General features: G+C 44.4%; 1 protein-coding gene across 1 annotated transcript in view; it reads right to left on the bottom strand.

The window, feature by feature from the left end:
* Window positions 1-16,757, bottom strand: part of swap70b (switching B cell complex subunit SWAP70b) — a 143,183-nt gene that overhangs the window by 91,953 nt on the left and 34,473 nt on the right. The window contains exon 4 of the mRNA XM_086007984.1: window positions 13,670-13,897. Coding sequence (XP_085864110.1) covers window positions 13,670-13,897 — 228 coding nt within the window. The remainder of the gene's footprint in view (window positions 1-13,669; window positions 13,898-16,757) is intronic.

Below are 16,757 nucleotides of genomic sequence, written 5' to 3'. Positions count from 1 at the left end.
ACCCTGTGTAAATACACTATAGTAGCAAGATCCTGTGTAAATACACTATAGTAGCAAGACCCTGTGTAAATACACTATAGTAGCAAGACCCTGTGTAAATACACTATAGTAGCAAGACACTGTGTAAATACACTATAGTAGCAAGACCCTGTGTAAATACACTATAGTAGCAAGATCCTGTGTAAATACACTATAGTAGCAAGACCCTGTGTAAATACACTATAGTAGCAAGACCCTGTGTAAATACACTATAGTAGCAAGACACTGTGTAAATACACTATAGTAGCAAGACCCTGTGTAAATACACTATAATAGCAAGACACTGTGTAAATACACTATAGTAGCAAGACAATGTGTAAATACACTATAGTAGCAAGACCCTGTGTAAATACACTATAGTAGCAAGACCCTGTGTAAATACACTATAGTAGCAAGACCCTGTGTAAATACACTATAGTAGCAAGACAATGTGTAAATACACTATAGTAGCAAGACCCTGTGTAAATACACTATAGTAGCAAGACCCTGTGTAAATACACTATAGTAGCAAGACCCTGTGTAAATACACTATAGTAGCAAGACCCTGTGTAAATACACTATAGTAGCAAGACAATGTGTAAATACACTATAGTAGCAAGACCCTGTGTAAATACACTATAGTAGCAAGACCCCGTGTAAATACACTATAGTAGCAAGACCCCCTGTGTAAATACACGATAGTAGCAAGACACTGTGTAAATACACTATAGTAGCAAGACCCTGTGTAAATACACTATAGTAGCAAGACCCTGTGTAAATACACTATAGTAGCAAGACCCTGTGTAAATACACTATAGTAGCAAGACCCTGTGTAAACACACTATAGTAGCAAGACCCTGTGTAAATACACTATAGTAGCAAGACCCTGTGTAAATACACTATAGTAGCAAGACCCTGTGTAAACACACTATAGTAGCAAGACCCTGTGTAAATACACTATAGTAGCAAGACCCTGTGTAAACACACTATAGTAGCAAGACACTGTGTAAATACACTATAGTAGCAAGACCCTGTGTAAATACACTATAGTAGCAAGACCCTGTGTAAACACACTATAGTAGCAAGACCCTGTGTAAATACACTATAGTAGCAAGACCCTGTGTAAACACACTATAGTAGCAAGACCCTGTGTAAATACACTATAGTAGCAAGACCCTGTGTAAATACACTATAGTAGCAAGACACTGTGTAAATACACTATAGTAGCAAGACACTGTGTAAATACACTATAGTAGCAAGACCCTGTGTAAATACACTATAGTAGCAAGACCCTGTGTAAACACACTATAGTAGCAAGACCCTGTGTAAATACACTATAGTAGCAAGATCCTGTGTAAATACACTATAGTAGCAAGACAATGTGTAAATACACTATAGTAGCAAGACCCTGTGTAAATACACTATAGTAGCAAGACCCTGTGTAAATACACTATAGTAGCAAGACCCTGTGTAAATACACTATAGTAGCAAGACCCTGTGTAAATACACTATAGTAGCAAGACCCTGTGTAAATACACTATAGTAGCAAGACCCTGTGTAAACACACTTTTGTAGCAAGACCCTGTGTAAATACACTATAGTAGCAAGACCCTGTGTAAATACACTATAGTAGCAAGACCCTGTGTAAACACACTATAGTAGCAAGACCCTGTGTAAATACACTATAGTAGCAAGATCCTGTGTAAATACACTATAGTAGCAAGACCCTGTGTAAATACACTATAGTAGCAAGACCCTGTGTAAATACACTATAGTAGCAAGACCCTGTGTAAATACACTATAGTAGCAAGACCCTGTGTAAATACACTATAGTAGCAAGATATTGTGTAAATACACTATAGTAGCAAGACAATGTGTAAATACACTATAGTAGCAAGACACTGTGTAAATACACTATAGTAGCAAGACAATGTGTAAATACACTATAGTAGCAAGACCCTGTGTAAATACACTATAGTAGCAAGACCCTGTGTAAATACACTATAGTAGCAAGACACTGTGTAAATACACTATAGTAGCAAGACAATGTGTAAATACACTATAGTAGCAAGACCCTGTGTAAATACACTATAGTAGCAAGACCCTGTGTAAATACACTATAGTAGCAAGACCCTGTGTAAATACACTATAGTAGCAAGACACTGTGTAAATACACTATAGTAGCAAGACACTGTAAATACACTATAGTAGCAAGACAATGTGTAAACACACTATAGTAGCAAGACCCTGTATAAATACACTATAGTAGCAAGATCCTGTGTAAATACACTATAGTAGCAAGACCCTGTGTAAATACACTATAGGTCAAGATATTGTGTAAATACACTATAGTAGCAAGACACTGTAAATACACTATAGTAGCAAGACCCTGTGTAAATACACTATAGTAGCAAGACCCTGTGTAAATACACTATAGTAGCAAGACCCTGTGTAAATACACTATAGTAGCAAGACACTGTGTAAATACACTATAGTAGCAAGACCCTGTGTAAATACACTATAGTAGCATGACCCTGTGTAAATACACTATAGTAGCAAGACCCTGTGTAAATACACTATAGTAGCAAGACAATGTGTAAATACACTATAGTAGCAAGACAATGTGTAAATACACTATAGTAGCAAGACCCTGTGTAAATACACTATAGTAGCAAGACCCTGTGTAAATACACTATAGTAGCAAGACCCTGTGTAAACACACTATAGTAGCAAGACCCTGTGTAAATACACTATAGTAGCAAGACCCTGTGTAAATACACTATAGTAGCAAGACCCTGTGTAAATACACTATAGTCGCAAGACCCTGTGTAAATACACTATAGTAGCAAGACAATGTGTAAATACACTATAGTAGCAAGACCCTGTGTAAATACACTATAGTAGCAAGACAATGTGTAAACACACTATAGTAGCAAGACCCTGTGTAAATACACTATAGTAGCAAGATCCTGTGTAAATACACTATAGTAGCAAGACCCTGTGTAAATACACTATAGTAGCAAGACCCTGTGTAAATACACTATAGTAGCAAGACACTGTGTAAATACACTATAGTAGCAAGACACTGTGTAAATACACTATAGTAGCAAGACAATGTGTAAATACACTATAGTAGCAAGACCCTGTGTAAATACACTATAGTAGCAAGACAATGTGTAAACACACTATAGTAGCAAGACCCTGTGTAAATACACTATAGTAGCAAGATCCTGTGTAAATACACTATAGTAGCAAGACCCTGTGTAAATACACTATAGTAGCAAGACCCTGTGTAAATACACTATAGTAGCAAGATCCTGTGTAAATACACTATAGGTCAAGATATTGTGTAAATACACTATAGTAGCAAGACACTGTAAATACACTATAGTAGCAAGACCCTGTGTAAATACACTATAGTAGCAAGACCCTGTGTAAATACACTATAGTAGCAAGACAATGTGTAAATACACTATAGTAGCATGACCCTGTGTAAATACACTATAGTAGCAAGACCCTGTGTAAATACACTATAGTAGCAAGACCCTGTGTAAATACACTATAGTAGCAAGACACTGTAAATACACTATAGTAGGAAGACACTGTGTAAATACAATACAGTAGCAAGACCCTGTGTAAATACACTATAGTAGCAAGACCCTGTGTAAATACACTATAGTAGCAAGACACTGTGTAAATACACTATAGTAGCAAGACACTGTGTAAATACACTATAGTAGCAAGACAATGTGTAAATACACTATAGTAGCAAGACCCTGTGTAAATACACTATAGTAGCAAGACAATGTGTAAACACACTATAGTAGCAAGACCCTGTGTAAATACACTATAGTAGCAAGATCCTGTGTAAATACACTATAGTAGCAAGACCCTGTGTAAATACACTATAGTAGCAAGACCCTGTGTAAATACACTATAGTAGCAAGACCCTGTGTAAATACACTATAGTAGCAAGACAATGTGTAAATACACTATAGTAGCATGACCCTGTGTAAATACACTATAGTAGCAAGACCCTGTGTAAATACACTATAGTAGCAAGACCCTGTGTAAATACACTATAGTAGCAAGACACTGTAAATACACTATAGTAGGAAGACACTGTGTAAATACAATACAGTAGCAAGACCCTGTGTAAATACACTACAGCAGCAAGACAATGTGTAAATACACTATAGTAGCAAGCAAGTACTGTTGTAGTGAAATTTGGTAGGCGAAAAATGCAAATTAATTTAATTTTGTTTAGTGTAATATATTTTTTGGCAGTTCCTTAAAGAACAGCCCACATCTTAATCATTCGGGCAGTAAAGGGAAAAGAACTTTGCTGTCATGCTGCATGCAGAGATTTACTTTTGAAGTTATTTCCTGGTTTGCTATTTTCATTTTAATCTCTACTCTTCAGACAGTTGCCTTTAAAAGACTGAATTATAGTAGAGTGGTTTCCTTACTTACCAGTCTAAACTAAAATGCTGAAATCCATCACCTAACTGTGTACTTCTTCCATGTAAACTATTCTCACCAAGGGAGTCAAAAATACATTTTAGTCCAAAATTCACATACAAAGCCATCACTGCTGGAATCCAATCATGCTTCAAACAAAATCCAAATGTCTCCATTTAAATAATAAACCATAAATTGTACAGCCAGATTACCATGCTTTGTAGGCGTTATCTGGTTGCAGCAGTACTGGCTCTATTGATAAGATATCCCAAGCATACACATTCTTTCAAACAGCTAATCTCACTTCCTGATATGACTGAAGCAACGGTACAAGGAACACCAGACCACAATCCATTTCTCACTGCATCAAGAGACCAGAGTTTTAGGTGACGTCAGTTATTTCCTTAATTGTGACTCAATGTTCATATATTTACAGCAAAGGCATAAAAGTCATTTTTTTGCTTTAAAAAAATCTTTAATCACAGAATTGGGAGGGGAAATGATCGTGTATTTCCTGAGAACATATTAGAGCAGCACGGGCAGTGGCCTATGAACAGGTCACATGCCCATTCACTCATCACGATACAAGTGGGGAAAGCAAAACGCTTTTAAAATAGCTGACTCCTTGATTTAAATTTAAATATATTTTACAGAGAGAAATATATATAAACAATTATTATGTATAGATCCCCAATAGCTCAGTTGGCTAAAACAGTGAGTAGCTCAACCCTACAAGCAGTTTCAGGTATGATCCTCAGTCTGTGCCGAGCGAGCCGCTTTCTGCCAGCACCAACACTGAGGCACCAACATTGGTCTCAGCTTCCTCAAGTTAGGGAAGGGAAGGGAAGGGAAAAAAATGGTAATGTTCCTGTTTGCTACCCAAGGACTCCTGCTGAAGGTGCGTGAGTGTGGATGTTGTGGTAGGACAAGATTAGGCTCAGCAGTGATGCTCCTGACCCCAGTCAGAAAACAGGTCAACACCCATTATTTAGGCTTACACACAAAGAACAAGCATGTGGACGAGGTCCTGCAGGGTGACTGGTGCCTAAGGAGCCATACCCCAACAAGAAGTGGCTATCTCCAGAACAGAAGTGGGAGTTAATGAGAAAATTAGCGGAAAAGGAGAAAGAAAAAATCCTTGGGAAACCAATAGCAGCCCATTTTTCCAATAAATGGAAATTTCTGCTAGTATATTTAATGTTGCATTTACCTTGCAACACCGTCACAGGTGGCAACTTCAACTTTGGCAGCAATGCAGTAAAATAAATAAAATAGCACTTCTGGCTTTCAAGGGTCCAAGACTTACAGAAAGAGATGGTTTTTGCTTGTATCCCAAGAGCCATTGCTGTCAACATCACAAACATCAACATGAGACACACAGGTAGCTATATTCTGACCACCAGCCACTAAGGTGCAAGCTTTTTCTGTTGCAGTACCTAGTTTAAAGGCCGTTAGATACCATGATAGGCTTGGAGAGGTGGAGATTTTTACTTTAGAAAAGTGTAGATTTCAAAAAGGTTTGATTGAGGTCTTTAAAATAATAAAAGGATTAGATTTGGTCCATGTGGATAGGCGATTTGAGTTTGATGGGTTAGAAATTATCAGGGAAGATAAGTATGTTACACAAGCATACAACTAGGTTAGATGTCGCGCGTTATTTTTTTTTTCAGAGAGTTGTTATAGTAATCTGGGATGTTATGATTAAGGTTATCCACCAGGTGGTGCTGTAGCCAATGCTGCTGCTAAGGTCAGGGGTTGCTTCCTGTTAAGGTCAGGGGTTAGCTTCCTGCTAAGGTCAGCAAAGGTGCAATGCCTGGAAGCAGGCCTGCCTGGTTGTCTCGCAGTCATTCAATAAAGTACTTGTCTTAATCCTCATACCTCGCCTCTTCGAGTTCCTTGTCTCACTACATGGATTTATCACATTTGGTGACGAGGTAAAACAGGACCCTGAATAAGAGAAGTCTGCCAGGATGTTTAAACAACAAAATCACGAGCTGCAGTTAGCTACCAGTTGGAAGAGAGCATGGCTGCCACGGTAGGAACGGTCTCCGCTTTTGATATTCAAGCACAAACTTGGGAGGAATACTGTGAAGTGTTGGGTTATTTTTTCGAAGCAAATGAAATAAATGATGCCTGAAAAAGGAAAGCCATTCTGCTTAGTTCTGTGGGAAGCCAAACCTATAGTTTGATGAAGAACCTACTCAGTTCTGAAAAGCCTGGAAACAAATCATTTGTTGAATTAGTGGCTGTGCTAAAAGAACATTTCAACCCTAAGCCTAGTGAGAATGTACAGCGGTTCCAGTTTAATTCAAGGAACAGGAAAGAGGAAGAGAGTGTAATGGACTATGTAGCGGTGTTGCGTAAATTGGCACAAGATTGCAATTATGGGAACAACCTGAAGGAAATGCTGAGAGATAGGCTAGTTTGCGGAATAATGGACGACCGAATGCAGCACAGATTATTATCCGAGACTGGGCTTACTTATGAAAAAGCATTGGAACTTGCTCAAGCCATAGAGACAGCGCACCGAGATGTAAAAGAAATACAAGGTTCAGACAGGGCTAATGCTACGCAAGTTGCAGGTCAGGTTGTTGTGCACAAGTTGAACATGCGTCAGAAACCACAACATGAGCATGTGAAGGCATGTTATAGATGCAAGGGCGATCACCTGGCGAGTGAATGCCGGTTTCTGGAGGAAAAGTGTTACAAGTGTGGGAAACAAGGACACATAAAACGAGCTTGCAGGGCGAAATCACCTGTGGAGGAATCCAAACCAAAAGGGGGAGGACAGCAAAACCAAGGGAGAGAAGTGAAAAAACATGGAGCACACCACATCAGCGGGGAAGCTGAGGAAGAAGAGGACATGTTCATAATGTATGGCATGTTAGAGAACATTCCAAAAGTGGCTCCTATCACATTGCAACTGACAGTAAATGGCTCTAAGGTGAACTTTGAAGTGGATACAGGGTGCGGCATGACCATAATGAACAAGACAGAGTACTCAAAATTGTGGAACCGTGCAAAAGTTCCAGAGTTAAAGCCTTGCTCCCTGCATCTTAAAACATATACAGGTGAACGAGTAGCGACATTAGGTACAGCTAAGTTAACTGTGCAACACAGGGACACAGTGGAACAGCTACCTGTAGTTATAGTATCGGGTACCGGACCAAACCTGTTAGGTCGGGGCTGGATAAAAGAACTTAAATTAGACTGGGGAGCAGTACATCAAATAGATGCGGGCAAACAGTTGACTTTGCAAGAAGTGTTGAGTGAACATGAGAATGTGTTCAAGGAGGAACTTGGCACATTTAATGGCCCCCCAACTAAGATTTATGTAGACAAGGAGGCACCACCAAGGTTTTTTAAACAACGACCTGTGCCTTATGCCATGAAGCCAAAGGTAGAGGCTGAGCTTGACTGTCTATTGAGAGAGAACATACTGGAGCCAGTGAAATGTTCGGAATGGGCAGCTCCCATAGTACCTGTTTTAAAACCGGACAATTCGGTAAGACTCTGTGGAAACTATAAATTGACAGTCAATCGGGTGTCCAAACTAGAGCAGTATCCTATTCCCAAAACAGAGAATCTCTTTGCAAACCTGGCTGGAGGAAAGAAATTCACAAAGTTGGATATGAGTCATGTCTACTTGCAGATTACACTGGATGACGAATCAAAGAAGTATGTCACCATAAATACACACAAGGGCTTGTTTACATATAACCGCTTACCGTTTGGTGTCTCATCTAGTCCAGCTATCTTCCAGAGGACAATCGAAGGTGTACTGCAAGGGATTCCACATGTTTCCATCTATCTGGATGACATTCTGGTGACGGGAGGAACCGACCAGGAGCATCTGAGCACTCTGAGAGAGGTACTACAGAGATTGGAGAGGGCAGGGCTCCGGCTCAAGAGGAGTAAGTGCACTTTCTTGGGGAATGAGGCAGTGTTCCTGGGACACAGAGTGGACGCCACTGGGCTCTATCCACTCAAGGAGAAGGTACAAGCACTGCAGGACGCCCCTGCTCCTACAAATGTGGCTGAGTTAAAAGCTTACCTGGGACTGCTGAACTATTATAACAGGTTTTTACCAAACTTGTCAACTGTGTTAGCACCTCTTCACAAACTACTGTGCAAGGAGACACAGTGGCAGTGGGGAGAGGAGCAGGGGGTTTCATTTGAACAGTCCAAGAAACTGATGCTGTCGTCAGATGTGCTGGTTCACTACAATGCAGAGAAAGACATCATTCTCTCTTGTGACGCTTCACCTTACGGGGTGGGGGCAGTTCTTTCACACTGCATGGAAGATGGAACTGAAAGACCAATAGGGTTTATGTCCCGAACTCTAACACCAGCGGAGAAAAACTATTCCCAGTTAGACAAAGAGGGGTTAGCAGTAATGTTTGGGTTACAGAGGTTCCACAAGTACATATATGGCAGGAAGTTCACCATATGCACCGATCATAAACCTCTTATCTCTCTTCAATAAAATGAAAGCAGTTCCACAGATGGTGTCACCCCGGATCCAGAGGTGGGCCGTGACGTTGAGGGCATATGAGTATGTCATCGTCTACAAGGCGGGCAAGTACCATGGGAACGCAGATGCCTTGAGCCATCTTCCACTGCCAGGCACACCTATCCGTGCAGCGCCAGAGGACAGAGTGTTGATGTTGGAGGACACTGACACAGCACTTGTGATTGCAGAGCAAGTAAGAACATGGACAGGTAAAGGTCCAGTACTGTCTAGAGTTCAAGAATATGTGGTGAGGGGATGGCCACAGCATCCGGAAGGGGCTGACTTCACACCCTACAGTGTCAGGAAAACAGAGCTGAGTGTGCAGGATGGTTGTGTGTTGTGGGGAGCACGAGTGATTATTCCATAGCCAGCACGACAGTCTACCCTAGAGCAACTACATCAGTGTCATCCTGGGGTCTCATGTATGAAAGCCTTGGCTAGGAGTTACTTGTGGTGGCCAAAGCTAGATGAGGAGATAGAAAATCTAGTCAAGACATGCAGCACTTGTCAGGAACACCGGAAGGCACCAGCAGCGGCTCCTCTCCACCCCTGGGAGTGGCCAGATAAACCATGGAGAAGATTGCACTTAGATTATGCGGGTCCATTCATGGGGAAGATGTTCCTCATAATCATTGATGCACATTCCAAATGGATGGATGTTTATCCTGTAAATTCTGCTTCCGCCACTACTACTATAGACTGCCTGCGTCGGAGCTTCAGTAATCAAGGGCTACCGGAGATCGTGGTAAGTGACAATGCCACTTGTTTTGTGAGTACAGAGACAAAAGAGTTCTTGAGAAAAAATGGCACAGTGCAGGTGACCTCGGCCCCATATCATCCGTCCTCAAATGGACTTGCGGAGAGAGCCGTACAAACATTTAAAGAGACGATGAAAAAAAGTGCAGAAGGGAGTTTAGCAGCCAAAGTGTCACGGGTTCTGTTCAGCTACAGAATAACACCTCAATCCACCACAGGACTCTCTCCTGCTGAGATGTTATTAGGTCGTAGACTACACTCCACTCTTGACCTTGTCCATCCAAACCTAAAAAGGAAAATGGAAAACAGACAAAACAAACAAAAAGAGAACCATGACAAAAGAACAAAGAGACAAAGTTTTGGAGAAGGAGATGCGGTCCTTACCAGGAATTTCAGTTATGGACCCAAGTGGATTCCTGGCTTCATAGACTCAATGACCGGTCCCGTATCATACAAGGTCATGTTGGGTGATGGTAGGGTAGTACGCAGACATGTAGATCAGATACTTACCAGACAAGGGGAAATTGAAACAAAGGTTCCATATGCAATGGCTGAGGACAGGGTTGCCCCCAGTTATCCAAGTACATCTGTGGTGCCACCACCAGGGACAGAGACAATTCCACAGGAACCCATTCATCAAGAGGAAACCATCGTTGCAGAGTCAGATACTCCGAGCACTGCTCAGGAGCAGCTGGTGGCTTCACCACAAACAAGCAGGGACTTTACTGTCAGACGTTCACAAAGGTCTCGCAAGCCACCAGAGAGATTGATACTGACCTGTTAGATTCGTCAAGTATGGAACGTGGTGAATGGAGACTTCTTGTGACCCTTAGGAATGGTTGTTTGTTAAGAAATTCATACTGAAATCTTAAGGGGGGGGAGGGATATAGTAATCTGGGATGTTATGATTAAGGTTATCCACCAGATGGTGCTGTAGCCAATGCTGCTGCTAAGGTCAGGGGTTGCTTCCTGTTAAGGTCAGCAAAGGTACAATGCCTGGAAGCAGGCCTGCCTGGTTGTCTCGCAGTCGTTCAATAAAGTACTCGTCTTAATCCTCATACCTCGCCTCTTCGAGTTCCTTGTCTCACTACATGGATTTATCACAGTTGTCAACCTTTGGAACAAGTTGCTGGCTCGTGTAGTGATTGGGGATTTGCTGCAAACATTCAAAAGGGAGCTGGTCAAATTCCTGACTGTGGCAGGCATCACTATGTATAGGAGAGGTGGGTATTGGGTGTTGTGTCTCCCAGTCACTGTGGTCACCTGGACCTTGTTTGATCGCTTTTGCGGTTTCGTGAGGAATTTAAGAAGGGCACGATGGGGCTCTAAAGTTGCACCATAATGGCACGGGATGGGCTTGATGGACCACTCTGGTCTTTTCCTGACCTCCATTGTCAAGATGAATTTCCTTATTAAAACATGCAGCCACATTATATGGTGGTGCAGTAAGTCAATGTAACCTCTGAAGAAACACCCTGGGATAAGGCTCTACAACACCCTTTTCCTCAAGTGTTTGTCTAAAAATGACAGTGTTTCCCTTCCACCGCCCTTCTACTTCTCTGCCATTACTCATAGCTTTTCATTGAGCATTGTGGGAGAGTGGGGTTGGAGAAGAGTGGCAAGAATTACTGATGAGTTGCCCTTTAGTGTCTCTCCAGAAATGTAATGAAAACATCAGCTACAACTAAGATGCGAGTGTTTACATTTTTTTTTACAAATTTCTTTTATGGCGCATCATAAGGTAAAAAGAAAACTAGAAGCTCAAAGACAGAAAAGGCAGCAAATCAATCAGCATCTGAAAGATAGGTGTTTAAGATGTGACCCTTCATCGGGGTCAGGTTAACATCTCAATTGTGTACTATGAAACAGAAGTTAGCCATTTATGCCAACTGGCCTGCTATGTCATGGCAGCTTGTTATGAATTCGGATCTGCAACAGATATCTACTCGGGCTCATCACTCCTCTAAGTAGTCTGGTTGCCTGCTTCTTAAGGAAGATGACTCCCACTGCTCTCCATTTACTATTGTGATGGCAGTACCCAGGAGTTCTTACATACCCATCCTACATTGCCAGCACCAACTAGAGAGAAATTGGGTGCTATAGTTAAGGTCTGAAGTCAGTATTTAGGCCAGAGCGCTGTAAAATGCCTAGTAGAAAGATGAGGTGCTGTTCCTCAAGTTTGCATTGAGCTTCACTGGAACAGTGTACTAGGCCAAAGACAGAGAGGCCAGAGTGGGAGTGGGCGGAGAATTGAAATGGCAAACGATAGGGAGCTCAAAATTACACTTGCGGACAGACATTGGGAAGTCCAACGCAGATTAGGTGCTGGTTGTGCTGAACACCTCCGTTCTTCATTTTTTTGTTACCAAGAATCAGGAGATGGAGAAGCATTGCATCTGTGCTTTCAGCACGTACCATGACGAGACTCGATAATAACTACAGTTACGTCATTAACAAAATGATTTTTTTTTTTTTAATGCAACAATCATTCATAGCACGTACTGAAAAATGTTAGCATGAACTATTTCATATTTTAGTTAGACTTGAAAAATATCTGTGCGTCACAGTACTACGGTGATGATGTGCTACTTTAAACATCAACTTTAGCAGTCAAAATTTTGCAGCACACAGTCCAGTCACAAATACTCTAAATGCATTTGTTTTTAAAATAGCTTCATAACATTTTGTGATCATAGAAACTTACTTGCCTTTCGGAAACTGTCATCAAGGCCATAAAAGTGATGTCTTTGAACTGTGCAATTATGTGTTGCAATTTGATTTAACTGCGCCTGGTTCATTGCTTGTTTTCTTAAGGTTTAGTGATGTTCAAAATAAAAACTATTTGACATGAATCAGTCATTCATGAAAGAAAGACTTATGAAATACTACTGAGCAGCCTGCGGGTGGCGCTGTCCAGGGAGAGTATAAATACTCGGGCACGGGCCCAGCTTGCACAGAACATTCTTAACAGGAACTAGTGAAGGACACAACTAGACCTCCATGTTGTAAAACAGTTGATTAAAGCTTTGTTTAACGCTTAGACCAAGTGCCTAGTAGTTTTCTTACATCACTATTTTTATTAATTTTCTTCAAATTTGCCCTGTTTTTTAAGGATCGAATATTCCCCTGAAATTGTCCCAATTATTGAGGCTTAACATTTTATTTTTCCAAGTAAGTATTTACCTTGCTTTTAAACACATAGGAGGCTTGGCACAGGGCATTTCAGCAGACATGAAAAACTATTGAAGTGAACAGTAGCAAAGAAATCAGTAATGGAGCAGAGTGAAGACGATGGACAGACCAATCTAATTTAGGCTTGTGAGTTTTTTTCCCCATACGGTAACAAATATAAACAAAATCTCCCTCCTCTTCAACCTGTGCCATGAAATGGTTCAACAGGAGCACTATTTTCTTTTGCGGGGTGGGTGGTGGTGTATCTTAACTCCGTTTTCTCCTTTTAAATTCCCCATCTGGGCCACAATCCTCCAGTGTCCAAGAAGGTGCAGTGGGCAGCTAGATCAGAGATCACTGCCAATGCCACTCTTAGCGAGCTGTCACAAGTGTAACCCTGTAGATCAGGAACTCAGCATAAGTTGGAGAAACTGAACCTGCATTGCACCACTTCACTGGTGCTTCACACGACATGACTACAAAACACTTACAAAAAAATGCATTGCTGGTCCCCATGACCAGAGTATATTTACTTGCTAAGCCTTTGGGTGGCACAGCGAAGATAAAAAAAAAAAGACATTTCTTTGCACATTTTTCTGCATCCACTCATTCGACATTCCACTCTGGAAATCAGGATCATCCAAGTGAGAGAGACTGTGGGGAAACAGGGGGCGGGGGGGGGGGGGAGAAAGAAAAAACCTCGCAGCAGGATTAGCCCATATTTATTTCAGACATCTAAACTGCTCCTACCTGCTTCATCACATCTAGGATGAGTTCACAGTAAACTTCATTGATTGCCATGGACAACGTTTGTCTGTTCATCCCCCTAGAGAACAGCCCAGAACCAACCAGTTCGATGAACTCCCACACAGAAAGGCCACACCGCCTGGCACCAAGATGAGCTCTGTATTCTTCAAATTGTTCTTGCTGCCAATTAACTCCCATTGCTTCAGTCAGTTTCTGGAGAAAATATTCAATCTGAGTAGTGAGAACAGGAACATCGTATTAGCACAGTAATGTCCACAAAAATTCTAATTAATGGCTTGATTTAATATCCAAACAGCATACATAAATGGAATAACTATTTCTATTTCTAGAAGTATTTGATCTCCTGTGGTGGTACACACAGTGTAGACCGCAAGCACTTTTCAGGTCAATCACTGTTGGAGGGCAGGGAGATAGTTGATCCAAGGCGGGAGGGCAGGGAGATAGTTGATCCAAGGCGGGAGGGCAGGGAGATAGTTGATCCAAGGCGGGGGTGCAGGGAGATAGTTGATCCAAGGCCGGGGGGGGTGCAGGGAGATAGTTGATCCAAGGCGGGGGGGGGGCAGGGAGATAGTGATCCAAGGCCGGGGGGGCAGGGAGATAGTTGATCCAAGGCGGGAGGGCAGGGAGATAGTTGATCCAAGGCGGGAGGGCAGGGAGATAGTTGATCCAAGGTGGGAGGGCAGGGAGATAGTTGATCCAAGGCGGGGGGGCAGGGAGATAGTTGATCCAAGGTGGGAGGGCAGGGAGATAGTTGATCCAAGGCGGGAGGGCAGGGAGATAGTTGATCCAAGGTGGGGGGGCAGGGAGATAGTTGATCCAAGGTTGGGGGGGGGGGGGGGCAGGGAGATAGTTGATCCAAGGCGGGAGGGCAGGGAGATAGTTGACCAAGGCGGGGGGGCAGGGAGATAGTTGATCCAAGGCGGGAGGGCAGGGAGATAGTTGATCCAAGGCGGGAGGGCAGGGAGATCATTGATCCAAGGCGGGAGGGCAGGGAGATAGTTGATCCAAAGCGGGAGGGCAGGGAGATAGTTGATCCAAGGCGGGAGGGCAGGGAGATAGTTGATCCAAGGCGGGGGGGGCAGGGAGATAGTTGATCCAAGGCGGGAGGGCAGGGAGATATTTGATCCAAGGCGGGAGGGCAGGGAGATAGTTGATCCAAGGCGGGGGTGCAGGGAGATAGTTGATCCAAGGCGGGAGGGCAGGGAGATCATTGATCCAAGGCGGGAGGGCAGGGAGATAGTTGATCCAAAGCGGGAGGGCAGGGAGATAGTTGATCCAAGGCGGGAGGGCAGGGAGATAGTTGATCCAAGGCGGGAGGGCAGGGAGATAGTTGATCCAAGGCGGGAGGGCAGGGAGATATTTGATCCAAGGCGGGAGGGCAGGGAGATAGTTGATCCAAGGCGGGGGTGCAGGGAGATAGTTGATCCAAGGCCGGGGGGGGGCAGGGAGATAGTTGATCCAAGGCGGGAGGACAGGGAGATAGTTGACCAAGGCGGGAGGGCAGGGAGATAGTTGATCCAAGGCGGGGGGGGCAGGGAGATAGTTGATCCAAGGCAGGGGGTGCAGGGAGATAGTTGATCCAAGGCGGGAGGGCAGGGAGATAGTTGACCAAGGCGGGGGGGGGCAGGGAGATAGTTGATCCAAGGCGGGAGGACAGGGAGATAGTTGACCAAGGCGGGAGGGCAGGGAGATAGTTGATCCAAGGCGGGGGGGGCAGGGAGATAGTTGACCAAGGCGGGAGGGCAGGGAGATAGTTGATCCAAGGCGGGAGGGCAGGGAGATAGTTGATCCAAGGCGGGAGGGCAGGGAGATAGTTGATCCAAGGCGGGAGGGCAGGGAGATAGTTGATCCAAGGCGGGAGGGCAGGGAGATAGTTGATCCAAGGCGGGAGGGCAGGGAGATAGTTGATCCAAGGCGGGAGGGCAGGGAGATAGTTGATCCAAGGCGGGGGGGGGGGGGCGCAGGGAGATAGTTGATCCAAGGCGGGAGGGCAGGGAGATAGTTGATCCAAGGGGGGAGGGCAGGGAGATAGTTGATCCAAGGCGGGAGGGCAGGGAGATAGTTGATCCAAGGCGGGAGGGCAGGGAGATAGTTGACCAAGGCGGGAGGGCAGGGAGATAGTTGATCCAAGGCCGGGGGGGCAGGGAGATAGTTGATCCAAGGCGGGAGGGCAGGGAGATAGTTGATCCAAGGCGGGAGGGCAGGGAGATAGTTGATCCAAGGCGGGAGGGCAGGGAGATAGTTGATCCAAGGCGGGAGGGCAGGGAGATAGTTGTTCCAAGGTGGGAGGGCAGGGAGATAGTTGATCCAAGGCGGGAGGGCAGGGAGATAGTTGATCCAAGGTGGGGGGGCAGGGAGATAGTTGATCCAAGGTTGGGGGGGGGGGGGGGGCAGGGAGATAGTTGATCCAAGGCGGGAGGGCAGGGAGATAGTTGACCAAGGCGGGGGGGCAGGGAGATAGTTGATCCAAGGCGGGAGGGCAGGGAGATAGTTGATCCAAGGCCGGGGGGGCAGGGAGATAGTTGATCCAAGGCGGGAGGGCAGGGAGATCATTGATCCAAGGCGGGAGGGCAGGGGGATAGTTGATCCAAAGCGGGAGGGCAGGGAGATAGTTGATCCAAGGCGGGAGGGCAGGGAGATATTTGATCCAAGGCGGGAGGGCAGGGAGATCATTGATCCAAGGTGGGAGGGCAGGGAGATAGTTGATCCAAAGCGGGAGGGCAGGGAGATAGTTGATCCAAGGCGGGAGGGCAGGGAGATATTTGATCCAAGGCGGGAGGGCAGGGAGATAGTTGATCCAAGGCGGGGGTGCAGGGAGATAGTTGATCCAAGGCCGGGGGGGGGCAGGGAGATAGTTGATCCAAGGCGGGAGGACAGGGAGATAGTTGACCAAGGCGGGAGGGCAGGGAGATAGTTGATCCAAGGCGGGGGGGGCAGGGAGATAGTTGATCCAAGGCGGGAGGGCAGGGAGATAGTTGACCAAGGCGGGGGGGGGCAGGGAGATAGTTGATCCAAGGCGGGAGGACAGGGAGATAGTTGACCAAGGCGGGAGGGCAGGGAGATAGTTGAT

This window comes from Somniosus microcephalus, chromosome 15 (genome assembly GCF_052327205.1).
Source record: "Somniosus microcephalus isolate GS21.2 chromosome 15, FLI_Smic_1.0, whole genome shotgun sequence".
Taxonomy (NCBI): domain Eukaryota; kingdom Metazoa; phylum Chordata; class Chondrichthyes; order Squaliformes; family Somniosidae; genus Somniosus; species Somniosus microcephalus.
The sequence above is the reverse complement of the archived record's forward strand: the minus strand, read 5'-3'. Positions and strand labels throughout refer to the sequence as shown.